The 15,770-nt window shown below is 43.0% G+C and overlaps 2 protein-coding genes across 2 annotated transcripts in view; one reads left to right on the plus strand and one right to left on the minus strand.

The window, feature by feature from the left end:
- Nucleotides 1–67: 67 nt before the first annotated feature.
- LOC147058450 (retinol dehydrogenase 11) lies at nt 68–2,191 on the minus strand. Its single transcript, XM_085909327.1, has 4 exons — nt 1,825–2,191; nt 1,192–1,434; nt 805–1,107; nt 68–522 (listed from the first exon to the last, which is right to left on the minus strand). Exons 1-4 carry the CDS (start codon nt 1,943–1,945, stop codon nt 263–265), a joined length of 927 nt encoding a protein of 308 aa, XP_085765453.1. The 5' UTR covers nt 1,946–2,191; the 3' UTR covers nt 68–262.
- A 1,590-nt stretch (nt 2,192–3,781) lies between these two features.
- Nucleotides 3,782–15,770, plus strand: part of kremen1 (kringle containing transmembrane protein 1) — a 33,201-nt gene continuing 21,212 nt past the window's right edge. Inside the window, exons 1-2 of the mRNA XM_085910719.1 lie at nt 3,782–4,673; nt 9,374–9,619. Of these exons, the coding sequence (XP_085766845.1) occupies nt 9,535–9,619 (85 nt within the window). The 5' untranslated portion in view covers nt 3,782–4,673; nt 9,374–9,534. The remainder of the gene's footprint in view (nt 4,674–9,373; nt 9,620–15,770) is intronic.

Genomic DNA, 15,770 nt, shown 5'->3' on the forward strand with positions numbered 1-15,770 from the left:
ACCGGTCGTCTGTTATAAAATGGAGAAAGATCCTTAATACAGACATTTTAGTTTCTTTATAGTCCAATTTGAAAATTTTATTTGTTTTTACATTGAAATATAAACCTTAAATTAAAATGTATTGGTGTATATATATTTTTTCTTACATTTTATTTATTGAATATTTATTAGTACAGAATACACAAAACCTCTTATTTTTAAATGACTCAACACAATAACATTCATGAAAATCATGGCAAAAATGTAAAAAAAAAAAAACCCATCATGCCAGTTTGACAAGCCGCTCACTGGCCTCCCACAGTTTCTTGGCCACACCGGCATCACGGGCAAATGGTCGCAAAGTGGCCGCCCGGCAATCCACAAAGTATCCGCCGCCGTGAACGGCCGCTTCGTCCGACACGGCACAGTAGACCACGGTTTGAGTGCCCGCCTCGCAGGACACGGAGAACATCCACATGAGGACCCGTATCACAGCTCGGAACAAAAACGAATAGTGGCATGTCCACTCGCTTTGCACAAAGCCTGTGGAAATAACATGAGGATTGTCTGTTAGCATGCTGATTAGCCATTAGCATAGTGTTAGCCAAGTTCCTTCATTTTAATAGGATGCTCGCATAAAGCACATGTACGACGTTAATAAAAACAAAAACAAAAAAACTAAATTATCACTTGAAAGACTGAAAAGCAGAAAAACATATATCAGATGTGCCTCTAGAAACCGACAAAATTTAAAATGAAATAGAAACTAACTCATGAAAAATCCTAAATAATGAAAATGCCACACGGGACCTCGAGGCGTCTCACCGGGGTGCACCGCATAGGAGGTGACGCCCTTCCCTTGCGTGAGGCGACCCAGCTCGTGACTGAAGTAGATGTTGGCCAACTTGCTTCGGCAGTAGGTGAAGAAGGGCAGCAGGTTGTAGTTGAGGTCCTGAAAGTCCAGCTTCTGGTATTTGTAGCTGGAGCAGGTGAGCGTGACCACGCGGCTGGGGGCGCACTCCTTCAGGCGGCCCAGAAGTAGATTGGTGAGCAGGAAGTGGCCCAGGTGATTGACGCCCAGGCACATGCTAAAGCCGTCGTCTGTCCAGTCCAAGATGGCCGGCATGGCTGGAGGAAGAAGGCGGCGGGCGGCTCGCTCATTTATAAGGTCACGTGTGTCGAGGAGTTTTCTTCGCGTTGGTTCTTACCCACCTGCGTTATTGATCAAGATGTCAAGCCTCTTCTCCCGCTGCAGGAAGTTCTTGCAGAAGTTGCGCACTGAGCGTAGGTTGGCCAGATCCAGCTCCATCCAAATTACAGCCAGGTTGCGACTGCGGGATTTGATCTCCCGCACCGCTTTCTCTGCCCTATCCGCATCCCGGCAGGCAATCACCACGCGGGCACCTCTCAAGGCCAACGCTACGGCTGTCTCCTTGCCGATGCCTGAACTTCCCCCTGTCGTGGACACAATAGAAGCGGGGATATTCAATTGGTCTATTTCATGTAGTCGTTGGACACATCATGTATTTCTTTTCTTAAAATTGCCTTTATTGATGCAATAATTGCCTTTATTGATGCGATATTTGCTAAGGATTATTATTAGTGTGATCTAAAAATTCAGAAAATACTTGATATGTTGGAACATTCAAAACAAAAAGTATGTTGCAACGTTACAATTTATTTAGAAGGTTAAACAAATTGTGTGACACATTTTCTGATTCTGAATAATGAAATATAAGTTGATGGTTACGAAACTTGTAATAGGTACAATTAAAACAAATTGGTGTGTAGTTTTAAAAACACTCATATATTTGTAAGTTTAAAGCCGGAAGGGGTGAAATTTACCCGTAATAACAACAGTTTTCCCGTCGAGCCTTTTGACGTCCGTGCAGTAGCGTCGCTTTTTCATCCATTTTAAGAGAAAAAAGACGGCCAAAGAGGCGACTACCGTGGAAAGAAGGTACATTTGGACACAAATGTCATGAAATAAGCTAATTACATGGGCTAGCCTCTTAGCTTGCTAGCTCACAAGACACATTTTTAAAAAAAAAATCTTCTTTTTTCTCTCGCTACGTTGCCATTCAGTTGTGAATTTGAAGGCTGTAATATCGTAGTAACTGTCTTGTGCGAAAAAAATTTTTTTAAATATATATTTTAATTCATGCTCATTGGAAGTCGACTGATGGAGAGTAGCTACAAGTGCGCATGCGTCGTTGCTGCCTGCCGTAGTGCAACACGGGAAATGGCGATGGATCCAATCCAATCATGACTCAGCTCCTTTTTCGTTTTACTTCATGTTTTATGCTATCGTCCCCTTAACCCAATCTTTCTGCTGCAAAATTTTCAGTTTTCCTTTCAAATAAAAAGTTAATAAGTTTCATTGCTTAACGAAGGTTTTGTGTCGATAGAAACTGCAACAAACAAACTATTGCACGTCCAATGGCACAGAACCATGACGCAGCATTTTTCAAGACAACTTGGACCCCATGAAGTCAAAGTAAGCAATGTTGTGCTTTTCTCTCTCAGATTGTGCCAATGAAATATTTTGGACTCACACGAATGGTAATTGACACACGAGTGCTCACTTTTTTTAAAACCTGATTTTTCACACTCAGAAGAATAAAGTCCTGTATGATCGTGAGAATTAAGCTGGTATTTTACTATTTTTGTTTAGAGATCAAATGTATGTCAACAATTTTTTAATGATTAGAACAAACAAATGCTCAAATGTAATTGACACTACCAGCATCGAGATGGCAGTATTTACCCCTTTTTTTTTCTCCAACCGCCACATTATAAAGAAAAGTACTGTACAAGAGTGACCATGATAATCCTGCACTGCAAATTGGTCTGAATCTGTAAAAAAAAAAAAAAATCTAATTTACACATGAATAATGTAATTTTCTTCCAAACATAAATATTTTTTTTTTACTTTGCAGTATTTTATAATGGAGTAAAATTTTGAGTGGAGAAACAAGTTTCAAGTAAATCTTCAAGACATTCCCAAAGAAACTCAAAATGTGTGTGAATAAATATCAATCACTTTGACTTGTTTTTCCTGAAACCAAAAAAAAAAACAATTGAACTTTCCTAATCAATGAACTGAACACGATCCGTTTGTAAATTTAACCACTTACTCATCAAAATGTGTTCTTTAGTTCACTGTGACTACAACTCTTTTTATTTTTTTTATACTCCTTTCTCCTTTTTTTTTTTTTTATACTCTGCCCTCATAACCAAACAGTAACATTCCACGCAGGCTCTCCATATGTTAGCAAGCAGTTGAATGCAACAGCCGGAGTTTAGTCAAAGGAATTGTAGCGACATCTGCATCCATCCATCCACCCACTCAGCCTCCCGGTTTCTGCGGATCCACAGCACCAGCGAAGACTCGCAAATGTGGAGGAAGCTGAGTCTAATCACGGGTGACGTCCTTATCTCGCCTGTTCTGCATATTCATAAAGGGCTGCCACGGCGTCTGCATCCCAAATGAGCCTGCGTCAACGTGCCAGCCAACCTCTTTGACTTTGTTGGCAGAAAGACTTAGGACATGAAGAAACTGAAAAAAAAATGTCTAAGCTCTTGCTTGCTGTTTATTTAGGCTGCGAGATGCAATCGTGAGCTCGCAAGAACAAAGTCTGATATTTGGAGAACAAATACATTTTCATTTTATATAAAAAAAAAAAAAAAACATTTCTTCTAATGTTTTCGTTTTTCAAGAATGAATCAAATCTTATTTATTTGTTAATTAGGTTCACACAGTAGCCGAGAGCACCGTTGCCATGGCAACAATGCAACTATTTCAAGATGATATCAAATGTTTTTGTGCGATAAGAGTAAAGCTGAGGGCACGGACGGGCTTTCGCCGAAAGACTTTTTGGATTTGCGATAGCGACGTTTGCTCGCAGATGTTTTCAGAAGGGAAACGTGAAAGGACGTGATGGTCTTCACTTTTCGTCTTCTGACACCAAGCAGTTCACTTTTTTTGAAAATCACCAAATTGTGCCAGTGTGTTCAGTTTCTGCCTTTCCAAAGTGATGAATTGTTTGTTGGAAAGGTGATCCGGCTGTTATCTGGTGCCTCGCTCCAGGTCTTTCCCGCCCATTTCCTCTCCTACCGCCAGCCTTCATGTTGTGCCAACAAAGAGCGAGGCATTCCACCCGCATATTCGATACCCCGACACGGCCCGGACCTGTAAGTCACACTCGTAAATTCCCTTTTGTCAGCGTATCGCACAAAACGGTAGCACCGGCGGGCGGGCGGGCGGACTCGCTAGCCGCGTAGCTCGCGGCTCTGCTGGCTAATGAAAGGCTTGCTGTCACGTCAGCCTGGCCTGGGACGCTAGAGGTGATAAAGGTGCACCTGTACCTCTTCTCCCACATCAGAGGAGACACCCACCTGTGCACGGTGGGAAAAAGCTGAAACATTCCTTAAGTGGAAGCAGTCCCGGCCAGAAGCTCATCAAACAAGTGCAGACACATCAATTCATCTTTAAAAGAAATTTTTTTTATGTTGTACTATATGGAAGAAAGATTTCATATATGGAAAGTTGATGTATGAGTGTGTGAGTGTGTGCAGGCGTACACAACAGGTCGCTCCTGACGACGTGCTGCTTCACGAGGGGTATTTTCTTCACGCAGGGTTCCTAGGCACGTTTGAACAAGTCTGCTGGCGGCTCACCACACAAATGTCAAGTGAGTGATTTTCGGAGTAAAAATAAGCAGCGAGGCGAGTGGGAGGTGAAGCTGTCTGAAAAAGGAAGCCCGTCTGGCAAATTGGCTCCAGAAAGGGAATTAAGACTTTACAGCGTAGGATCATGTCACAGTGTCACTTTCCGTTAATAGTTTCGACAAACTATTCAAAACAATACATAAATCTGGTTGGATTTGGAACCCGTATCAACTTTCTTCATCCCTGAAATCATGAGGCGGTGATCGAAGAAGAACAGAATTAACATTTTGCTAATTAACATAACTTAGCCGGAAAGTCTGCTAGCTTAATGCTAGCACAATACGCCAACGACCCCCCCCAAATAAAACTAATATTGATGTTGCCGTGTTAGCGACACATGCAGACGTACAGTATTGCACTCCCAGGCGTGTATTCTTTATCCTCTAAGAAGAATTACAACTTCCAATTGTAAAAAGGCAGTGGCGCAGTCAAAGTCAAGCAGAGTCTCGGTCCTTTCAGCCAAGAAAGTCTTGGTGACGTGAGTCATGTGACGAATACCCCCCCCCCCCCCTCCCCCCTTTGACCCCGGGTCCCCTTGATGTTTTGTTAAAAAGCCGCAAATCTTGCTTGGCAAGAGGCTGGAATAAAAATCATGTCAACACTCGCTTTGCGTTTGGAGCACATGTGTGCCCTTTGCTTCAACTCCTCAAGGAAAAGCTCAGTGAGGAGAAGCCTTTGAAGGCTGCCTAACATTTTTTTTTTTGGGTAGCTGACGCAAAGCCACATTCCACCCACCGACATTTTTGACTCCTTTTTCCAGTCAACAACGATTGGTCACTGATCCCAATATGGATTGTTCCTCAACTTTATTTACAGTGAAATACACTTTGAAATGAATACAAACATTTTTAAAGATAATACGTTAAGAGAGAACAACAATGCATAAGACGCATCTTTCTGTGTTTATAGTAAAATGGTTTTTATTTTCCGAACAAATTAAGCCTCTCATTTCTGTCGATAATCATCTGCAAAAACTTAGCCCAAAATGTTTTGTTTTTTCTTCTTTCTTTCTTTCTTTCTTTCTTTCTTTCTTTCTTTCTTTCTTTCTTTCTTTCTTTCTTTCTTTCTTTCTTTCTTTCTTTCTTTCTTTCTTTCTTTCTTTCTTTCTTTCTTTCTACACACTTTGATGTTCTCTGACCACAAAGTCGGTGTGCCTCCATCTGGGAATTTTTTTTTTTTTTAATTCAAATTCGACGAATGTCATCAAAATAGAAACGTAACGTTCCCGTCTTTCATGCCCCAGTCGGAGTTTACTCCCGAGGCAGCCGAGGCAATTAAGCCACCGCATCTTTTCCCCTCTGATTATTTATTTGCCTTTGGGATTGCAATGAATCAAATGAGGATGTAAAATGTGATCTGTCTGTGCCTGTCTGCTGCTTTTTTTTTTTTTTTTTGCTGTCCCACAGATGTCGAATAAAAACGTGTTAAGTGGTTTTAGATAGTTTGTTCTTTTTCTTTTTAAATGTTCTCCGTACAGATATCGTCATTTTTTTCAAAGTAAAAGACCTCCACCGAGGACCAACACGCCTAATTTGGATAAATGTATAATTAATTCGTAATTTAAATAAGTGAAACTTGGTTAATGAAGAGCTGGGCACTGCCCTATTCACCAGGGGGCGACGGCGTGCATTTCCATGGCAGAATTTGAAGTGATGTCAGTGGCGTGACCTACGGTTGACCCTCAGCTTCTGTGCCGCTTTTTTTTTTACAGGCCATTCCAACTAAACGGCTGCAGACGTAAAGACCCCCACCCCTTTTAACCCCCTTTGAGGCTACACTTCACCCCCCGAGGCGCTCGGTCTGATTTTCCATGCCGCGTCTTTTCAGCGCAGAGCTGGCGGACTCGGTCCGACCTCCCAGATGTTTTCTCGCGGAGCGGCACAGGAAGCTATTAAAAAGCCAATCAGTCATGCTCCGTAAGAAAGAAAAATACAAATTCACCACAGCTTTGCGGACATTTGTCTTCCTTTTGCAGATAGGAAAAAAAAAACACAGACAAGTGCTTTAAAGGCACTGACATGGAATGTAAAGTGGTGGGGGATTGATGTCGACTCTTCCACTTTCAAGACTACCTCAGAAGCTACGAAATTTACAGAACACACAGAACAACGAAATCAAAAAACAAAAAGGCCGCATTTGATGAGCAGTGTGCCGAGGTCCGCGCTCATTCCAGCATGGAAGGAGTTTCAGCATCAAAGACGGCGTGTCATACTCGAGTACCGTCTGAAACTGGATAAGATCTCCTGATATGAAAAAAAAGTCTCGGTCGTAATTGGGCGCATCAGGAGATTTATGATATCACCTGTGTGTTCAGGAGCAGGTGTGGGAATTCCCACCGTCTGGCGACTCCCAGAATGCACCGCCGGCCTTTGTTCCGGGCCTCGGGAACGAGAAGAGAAAAAGACAACGTTGCGGTACATTCCCGCTTAATAACGATGTGCTTAACGAGGCGGGGAACTTTTTTTTTTTTTTTTTGTTCCCGCCTGCCACTGTAAAGGAGTGAGTTATTAGAAATTGTCACACATTTTATTTCTTTGAAACGATCAATTGAATCCATAAAATCGACACATTCCGAAAACACCCAAGAAGTGTTTCGCATTGTGAAGCAATTGCATAATCTGTACAATTTGTGTTGAAGCGCACCACAGCAGAGGTGCGCTTCCAAGGACGAGCGCGCTTCCTGCCAAAACAGGAAATGCGAAACACATTGACACGCAAGGGCCCGAGCTGAGATTGAAAGGATTTTGTTTGAAGGCGTATCAGCTGCCTCTCACTCTTGTGAGTAATGGCTGTCAACATGTGTTTCCACTAACCACGGAGACGCTGCTGAACGGACCCTTCGTCCTAGCATCCTCAAATGACCCCCCCCACCCCACCCTTGGGGAACATTGACTTTTACACTTCATTTTACAAACATTTGGACAATCACATGTTGTTTCTGACACGCACTAATGGAGAGATGTCAGCCCTCCATAAGCAAAGTATGGATGCAGGCAATGATATTAGCTGCACTATTTTAGCTAACTTTGAGCCAACACGCTGGACAATTGTTAGCATGCCTTGAGATACGAGTGACTCAACATAAGAATTTATTAAGATAAGAGCCTTTGTTTGGCTACTTTTTAAACACAATACCCCCCGAGGCATATATTCTTTATCCTCTCGATAGAACGACGAATAAATGCGGCTTATTGTGTCATTTATATGAGTTGTGAAACTCTTCTTCTATTGTGTGACTGTGTTGTAATGAAACACACCAGAAGAAGCCGCAATGTCTTGCTCAAAATGCCCAAACGTGGAATTCTTTACTTGATATTTATTCACGTCATTACAAAGCGCGATTGCGCTCATGCAAAACACGTTATACTTGGAGGCGTTGGTTTCATGGCATTCCCACTCATGAGTGTTCTAAATGACGAGATTAAACTCTTATCTCAGGGCGCCACTTATGTTTTCAAAAGTTATAAAGCTCGTTTATGCCTTTTCAAAGCACCAATACACTTGATCAGCACTAGGGGGTGCTGTTCCTCACTGAAATTTAGCACATGCAGGACCTGTTTGTGTGACTGTCACATCAGCCTAAAAATAATTACATACCGCTCTCAATTAAAGCTAATTAGTGTCATTTAATGGAGTGGTTTAATGATGTTTGCCTTGAGTGGCCTTTCTGTCTGTTGTCCTTTTCACACACTGAGTTTGCTTACTTCCCATTAATATTATTATGACATCAAATAATTCACAGAAGATTCCAAGAATGTGGAGAAAGAAGTGCGTCAAGCAGAACAGTAAATTTGAGACTCATGTTTGTTTTCTTTTGTGCCCCCCCCCCCCAAAAAAAAAATAATAAAACAACAAAAACGCTATTGATAGCAAAGTAGCACAGGACTGTCTTATGGGATTCATACAGTCTCAATAATCAATATGATCATCTCTTATACTGCCCCCCTGTGGCCAGGATGGTCACACCAGATCTAGAGTAACATTCAGTTGATGCAAAGTAAAAAAAAAAAAAACCTTAAATTATTTTCAATTGTGTAATTACTCTATGATAAAGTACGATATTATAGAGTGCTACTTTTCCCCCACTAATACACAAAAATTTTTGTGGAGCAATTCTATAATTTTTTTTACCCCCCAACAAAGTGGGCGGCGCACTGATATTAGCACGTCCGCCTCACAGTTAGGAGGGTGCGGGTTCGATTCCACCTCCGCCCCTCCCTGTGTGGAGTTTGCATGTTCTCCCCGTGTCCGCGTGGGTTTCCTCCGGGCACTGGCCGATTGAGCACTCCAAATTGCCCCTAGGTGTGAGTGCGAGTGCGGATGGTTGTTCGTCTCTATGTGCCCTGCGATTGGCTGGCAACCAGTTCAGGGTGTCCCCCGCCTACTGCCCGATGACGACTGGTATAGGCCCGCTACCCCCGTGGGGGACAAAGCGGTTCAGAAAATGGATGGATGAAAAAAAAAACAATACGTGAATCCGCGGTTGGCGAACCGTGAGTATTGGGGGGGGATCCACTGTAGGATTACTGTGCACACTTTTTGGGAGAAAAAAAAACTTTTGCTACAACTTTTCTGACATCCATATGTGCCTTGGGCTAACTCAAATTGGGAAAGACTGACTTTGAACACTTGACTAAGCCCTTCCACCTCCTCCCTGTCGCAGGTTGAAAGTGTTTGGCTGGGTTTCCCGTCACATGGGCTGGAAATTGGATCCCTCCGCGCCTCCCTCCCTCCACCCCACCACGGCGAGTAGGCTGCCGGCTCATTTCACGGACTTGCAGAGTCGAGCGTGAGTCGAGCGGAAAGCTGAGCCCACCTGGGACCATGAACCCCTGGAGCGCCGCGTCTTCGCTGTTCCTGGCCGGTTTCTGCTTCCTGTCTTCCGCTTCTCTCTCTCACTTCGACACCGGTGAGTCCACAACCTGTTCTCTTGATTCAACTTTTTTTTTCTGTCATCTTCTTCTCTTTTGTCTTCGGTGTTTATTTCTGTTTCTCCTTTCTCACGCATCTGAACTTTGCTCCGTCGCGGAACCCCTGAGTCGGTTTCGCTCCGGTGCGGGGAGAAAGCGTCTCCCTTCGGCGGACGCACGCAGCGATGTCCCCCCCCCCCATCAGCAACACTTGCGAACGGCATCTAAAACTAAAATATCAGACATAGCGTTCAGAATATCTTCTCTTATTGTTGGATATTGTGCAGAAAAGGCGCGTTTTAAGTTTGTGGTTGGGTCCGAATTGGTTTCTATTCCGATGTGCACTGTTGCGTTGGAATTCTTGAGCGTGCCCGTGTTTTGGATCAATATGCATGCATTGATATTAAAATGTGAATCACAAATCAAATCAAAATATAGAGTATGTTGATATGAATGTGAATGATTACTTTGAGGTTGTTGGAAATGCTGTCATTTTGGGCTAAATATCAGCAATATACAAAATAATTAAATCTGGAAGATGAGATCCGTTTACGCACAGATGAAACCAAATCACAATTTTTGATGTTTGCATTTACTTTGTATGCATACCTTCTCCGATGCGTTGATGCAAATATTAATTTATACGACTTTATGACTGGAATTCTTGAAATGAGGTAAAAATTTGAACATTTTGATCAGAAAAGAGAAATGACTTCTCTTCCTTGCTAATGTGTTACAAAAACGTTTCTAGCGCAACATGGAGTATTTAGCAATACAGTCGAATTTCACCTAGCTGCTATTATTTAAATGCAAAATTCAACTGATTTATCACTTTTGAATTCTTGAAAGTGCTGAATCTGACATATGACGGCTTTAGTCGGACACATGAAACGCTCGAATTCCGTCTAAATGCGTTAAAAATAATGGGTAGCTAATAAGCAATGTATGGTGTTTATGATGATATTCTTGACTTTAACTCATTTATCTTTAGATGCATTACAGTCAAGAATAATATGCTTGAAATCCACTTCACAACAATTCTTGATCGCGTTCACTCACAGCCGCTCACTTTCCCCGACACGTACGTCACTCACCGGGCTAGGCCCCGCCCTCTAAAGCCATGCACGCTCAAAGTCATAGATATTATTATTATAGTGTCCACCTCAGTGGTCAAAATAAAAAAAAAATCCTGTCCCAGGCTTCTTTACATTTGATTTGAATGTCCTCCAGACGACTTTAACAGCACTGCTTTGCAATGCAAACAATTTTTATTTTATTTTTTTAATACAGGTCCCCTTTCAGTTTTTTTTTTTTTTTTTTGCATCACACTCTGGAGCATGTGCGCACCTCCCCCCCGCGCACAATATTGGGTCATAACCTCCTCGCCGATATCTAATAAGGCTGACCGCAAAAACCGAGCCCTGCCTGCCTTTTGCTGTAATTTGCGCCGCCTTTCATGTCAGAAGCAGCAAAAATCCGCAGGCTTTCCTTTTTAATTTTTTTGTCTTCTTAATAACACCCTTCGGGCTTCAAATTAGAGGGTCGGCCATCTGGGCCGCTGCGTAACTGCTCCCATGTGCACCTATGTATTAACACAAAAGTATTTAAAGCCGCGGTATTCCCCCTCATAACGCCGAGCGGGGAACGAGAGGAAGGGGAGTCGATTGCGTATTCAACAATCATTTCATGTGTTTACAAGACCTCTTAAGATGTAATGACCGTTTTTCATTTGGTCTATTTTGGCTACGGAAAAAAAAAAGGCCCAGAAAAGCTTTTTTTTAAAAAAAAAAAAAACCTCGTGGAGCATCCGCCCATGTCGGCCAGTGCATGTGGCGAGCACATTTGCATATGAAATCACGTTTGCTGTGGAAACACGCCTGACGCCTTGTTTTTGTTTGGATTCCTTTGCTTGACAGATGTAGTGGAGATAAGTGTTGCAATAACATGTCCCGGTATTCTTTGATGAGATGTTATTGGAGCTATGGTTTCCTTTTGGGATTCCCCTTGTTTGAAAACATGTTCAAATATTGCCATTTTTGTGATTGCTCCAATTTTGTTTTGATTTTTTTTTTTTTTTTTCCACTCATTGGGAATCTTAGAACAGACCCGTTGGCACCATTATTTTTATTTTTTATTTTTTTTATTTTTTTTAGGAAAATGCACATGAATAATCAGAACAAAAATGCGTCCATGTTTAGTGTCTCTTTCATTTTCCTCCCTCTCGACTCGTTTACTCAACGTTTACAAACGCAATCGGCAAAGGATGGACGTTTTCTGTGTCATTTTCTTCCATTGCTTGCAATTTGGAAGTCAAACTTGCATTTTGTCCGTGAAGGATTTCTCTCATTCTTCCAGGGATAACTCTGGCACCGAGCGCGTCACATCCTGCCTTTACCCTCCCAGGCTAACACGGTTAGCTCGGGCCCCGTCAAGCAGAGGCCTGCTGAGGAATGCTGTCTTGCTCTTTGACAGACTTGGATTGAGATGACGATATTAACGTCAAAATGATCTGCCTGATAGTTTTGGATCGTTTAATATTATTGAAGTTTAATAATTGAAGATTTTTGGCTGATTATTCAGTAAGCTGATGTTGAATTATGGCGGGAATCAATCGAACCAAACTGAATTGATTAATCGACAATCGATTCCACATCCTCGCCATAATTCAAGATCAGTTTACTGGATATGAGACGATTAATTGACAGCTAATCATTTATCAATCACTAATAATCGATTTATTGTCTAGATGGTCTTGTCAATTAGAATTGTCAAATCTTCAGTCTTTCAACTTTTCGACAATGAAATATTTTCCAATTGAAATGATGTCCATACTTTACTGGAAAAAATGAAAACAACTTTTGAGTCTTTGGCCAAATTGGATTTTAGCTTTGACCAAAATGATGATCAGTCACGCACCTTCCTTTTTCTTCTTTGTACTTTTAATTTGCATCCAAACATATCCATCATATTTCCCGTCAATATTACTTCACCAAAAATGGAACAGAAAAGTGAATGCAGCCGTTCCTATTTGATAGATTTTGTTGTCACTAGTGAGTTTACATACGGTATCTTATGAAGGCAGCCAACTGTTGGTTATGTGTGTGTGTGTTTGCTCCCTTGTGTGCAAAACATGAACTCTTCTTCAACCGAGCAGGGCGTGTTCGTCAAAGGTTGCCAAGTCGGCGTCTGGCTCCAGTTGTCAGTTTGCGCAGGTGTTTGTGTGTGTGTGTGTGTGTGTGTGTGTGTGTGTGTGTGTTTGGACTGCACACACACACACACACACAGCGAGATGACGCAAACGCATTTGACTGTCGGCTGTACATGAACACACATGGAGCAAAACCAAAGGGAGTGTTCGCAGTCATGAAACGCTTTGGGCCTTTTATTTTGTTGTGTATCATATTTTCTATTGTGAATGTCAAGTTCAAGTTTCATCTTATGCATTTCGACAGTTTGAAGTGAATCTTTGAATATCAAGATGATCGAAGATATACGATTTTATCTGCCGTGTGGATTGTTTGTTGTCTTATCTACCGCGTGGCGGAATATGATAAGCTAACCGGAGCGAAACAAAAGCCACACCGCTCGCTTTACGTGCTCAGACATCCAGGTCCCCCGTGCTCCAATTTCCAAGGCGAATGACCCATCACGTATCGTCCCCATTTGAAGACGTCGGCGGCAGGAAGCCGAAGGAATTCAAAAAGTCTTTTCTTTCCTTGCATTCGTGAACAGAATTGACAATTGAGTGACAAGAGGTCAGCGAGCGGAAATACCCTCGGGGGGGGTGACGTTTCGCAGGCAGGCGACGCCCTCCCTCGCTCTGCCATCCGTGCCAAGGGATCGAAGTGCCTCCCCCGCCGGAAAAACGTAGCCGCTTATTAGCAACGCAGTGGTGCTTATTATCCTGCCGCCGTGACTGCTGGCGGGCGGGCGGGCCTGTCACGTTCAAAGGCCTGCTTTGGTTTGATGGCGGTACCTCCCTACATCCCGCGCTTGTTATTCCCCCTTTCCTGAATTCCGTTTTACACGTTTTGAAATGGCCACCGGCCCACGCTGCCAAGCTCTCGCTGCCCCAAACCACGACTTTACGTGTCCTCACGGGCAAGCCTGTTTTTTATCGAAAGTCTCTTGGACTAAGAGATGACGGGAATGGGGAAACAATAAAGAGCAGCAAGGAAACAGGAAAGGAACAGGAAGCCACAATGGAACAGGAAGGGAAAAAATGGGGACCACGTGAAGCCACAAAACGGCCAACACGTGAGCGGCTCAGTCGTAGTAGCAATTGCTTTCATGTGCAAAAAATCATTTGGAATCAAATTAGGGGGTTTCCTGATGTGGGCCAGATTACGAAACAGACTTTGCTCAGTCGTGTTCAATCCAATGTGAATGTCCCCCCCCCCCCAAAAAAAAAAAAAATCAGCTCTGGGCGAGTCCCACTTGGAGCCTCACTAGCGGTTTGGGCCATTTGGATTTCTTTTTATATCCCCAGCCGAAAAAAAACGTTCTGACATTTGGTCTTTGTAGTTTTTTTTTTTCAGAGCATGCTTTTAATAAAGCTCGTGACATTTCAAACATCTTCCGCACTTCTTGCCAATCATCGCTCCAATTTTGGTTGCGAGCAGGGAAAAAAAAAAAAAAGCACGTCTTTTGTAGGGTCACATGGAATTCTGCCTTTTGATCCTAAGCAGCAACACATGACAAATGGCGGGATATTAAATAGCTCATGAGTCAAACGTGACCTGTCCGACGAACTCGACTTTCTTTTTTTATCGGAAGTCACTTTGCTGCTTATTTGCGTCGCCGTACATTTCCTGCCCGATGACATGAATATGTGCGACGCGCGTCAACGGCTGAGCAAACATTGGAACAAAAGATTCAGAGCGAGTCAAAGTGGACCGCAAACGTAGCAACAAAGTGGCTCGGCGGGTTTGGTCACGGTAGCGCTTGAAAGTTGAACAATGAATTGATGACGTCATTGATATTTCGATGTCAGTGTTTTCCAGCATAAATTAGTTGTAAGGATAAACTTAAGATATTTTGCAAGTGAGGTGCTTAACTGCACTCGTCTCAGTCTAAACAAAAGTCTTTGTCCTTCGTGTTGACCAGCCAATGACAAACCATTGCCATGCCAAAGTTCTGCAATCACCATGGCTGAAATTCAAGTCTTCGGGTGGCCTCCCGCATTAAAGGTCAAGATAGAACGGGTCCAGTTTAACCCCCCCCCCCATAACAGCGAGTCGGTCACACTCTACCGACACCATGAAACAGAATCTTCCGGCCCTCAATGGATCCTCCGTAACTGAGGCCGGTGGGATAGCCCATTCCCTCCCCCGCCCACCGTTCTTGTCTTGTAACCGAACCATCTGCTTCCCGGTACGGTCGCTCTTCCCACAGTCGGACAAACCACAGTGAAAAGGGGGGATCGCTTTCAGAAGCCAGATCGGGAATCGGAGACGCCGGCTTTTTCAAAAAAGGGGGACTGCGCGGGCCTCTTTAGCGGCTCGTTGTGGCGCTGTTATTGTGATTCTGGAGACAATAAAAACTCTTTTAGCTGAGATCGGATACGCCGCGAATGGGCGATGTCTGCACGTTGTGACCGGACCGCTTAAAAAAAAAAAGACAATTAAAAGTTTCGCAAAGACGAGTTGAGGCTAAAACAACTTAAGTGCTGAACTTGGAATGAAACTTTTTTTTCATCATAGAATATTAATTCCCAATATGTTTGCCCTGAGTGGTTCAGTTCTATTGATAAACCCAGAACTCAAGGTTACCATATCCCTTTTTTTTTCTTGAAGGTGAGACTTTTTTTTTTTGAATGTGACCCATATTGGAATCCGGGAGCAGAAATCATTTGTCACTTGAGCTGTAGAGTGTAACCAAGATGATACATGGAATGAAGTACAATTTGTGTCGTCCTTGTAACTGAAACTGCAATCAAGAGCCTATAACCTAACAAACGAGTTGGATGAAAACAATTGGCATTCTCGAAAATTTGCCCTCACTCACGCAGCGAAGATGACTGACAGGAAGTCGCCACAACAGGAAATAACTAATCAGAAGAGCAGCGAGTGTGCCGCAGGCAGAATGCGAGGTGGTCGAATGTTTGCCCTCCAGGGTTTCATTTGTAGGTCAGAGTTCATTTTAAGAATG

Source organism: Syngnathus leptorhynchus, chromosome 4, assembly GCF_054491065.1.
Source record: "Syngnathus leptorhynchus isolate UIUO chromosome 4, UIUO_Slep, whole genome shotgun sequence".
Classification (NCBI taxonomy): domain Eukaryota; kingdom Metazoa; phylum Chordata; class Actinopteri; order Syngnathiformes; family Syngnathidae; genus Syngnathus; species Syngnathus leptorhynchus.

Coding starts and splice junctions, on each gene's coding strand:
- LOC147058450 (XM_085909327.1), bottom strand. CDS start 1,945: ATGTACCTTCTTTCCACGGTAGTCGCCTCTTTGGCCGTCTTTTTTCTC. Junction 1,108..1,191: donor CATCTTGATCAATAACGCAG/GTGGGTAAGAAC, acceptor TTCTTCCTCCAG/CCATGCCGGCCATCTTGGAC. Junction 523..804: donor CTCCTATGCGGTGCACCCCG/GTGAGACGCCTC, acceptor TTATTTCCACAG/GCTTTGTGCAAAGCGAGTGG.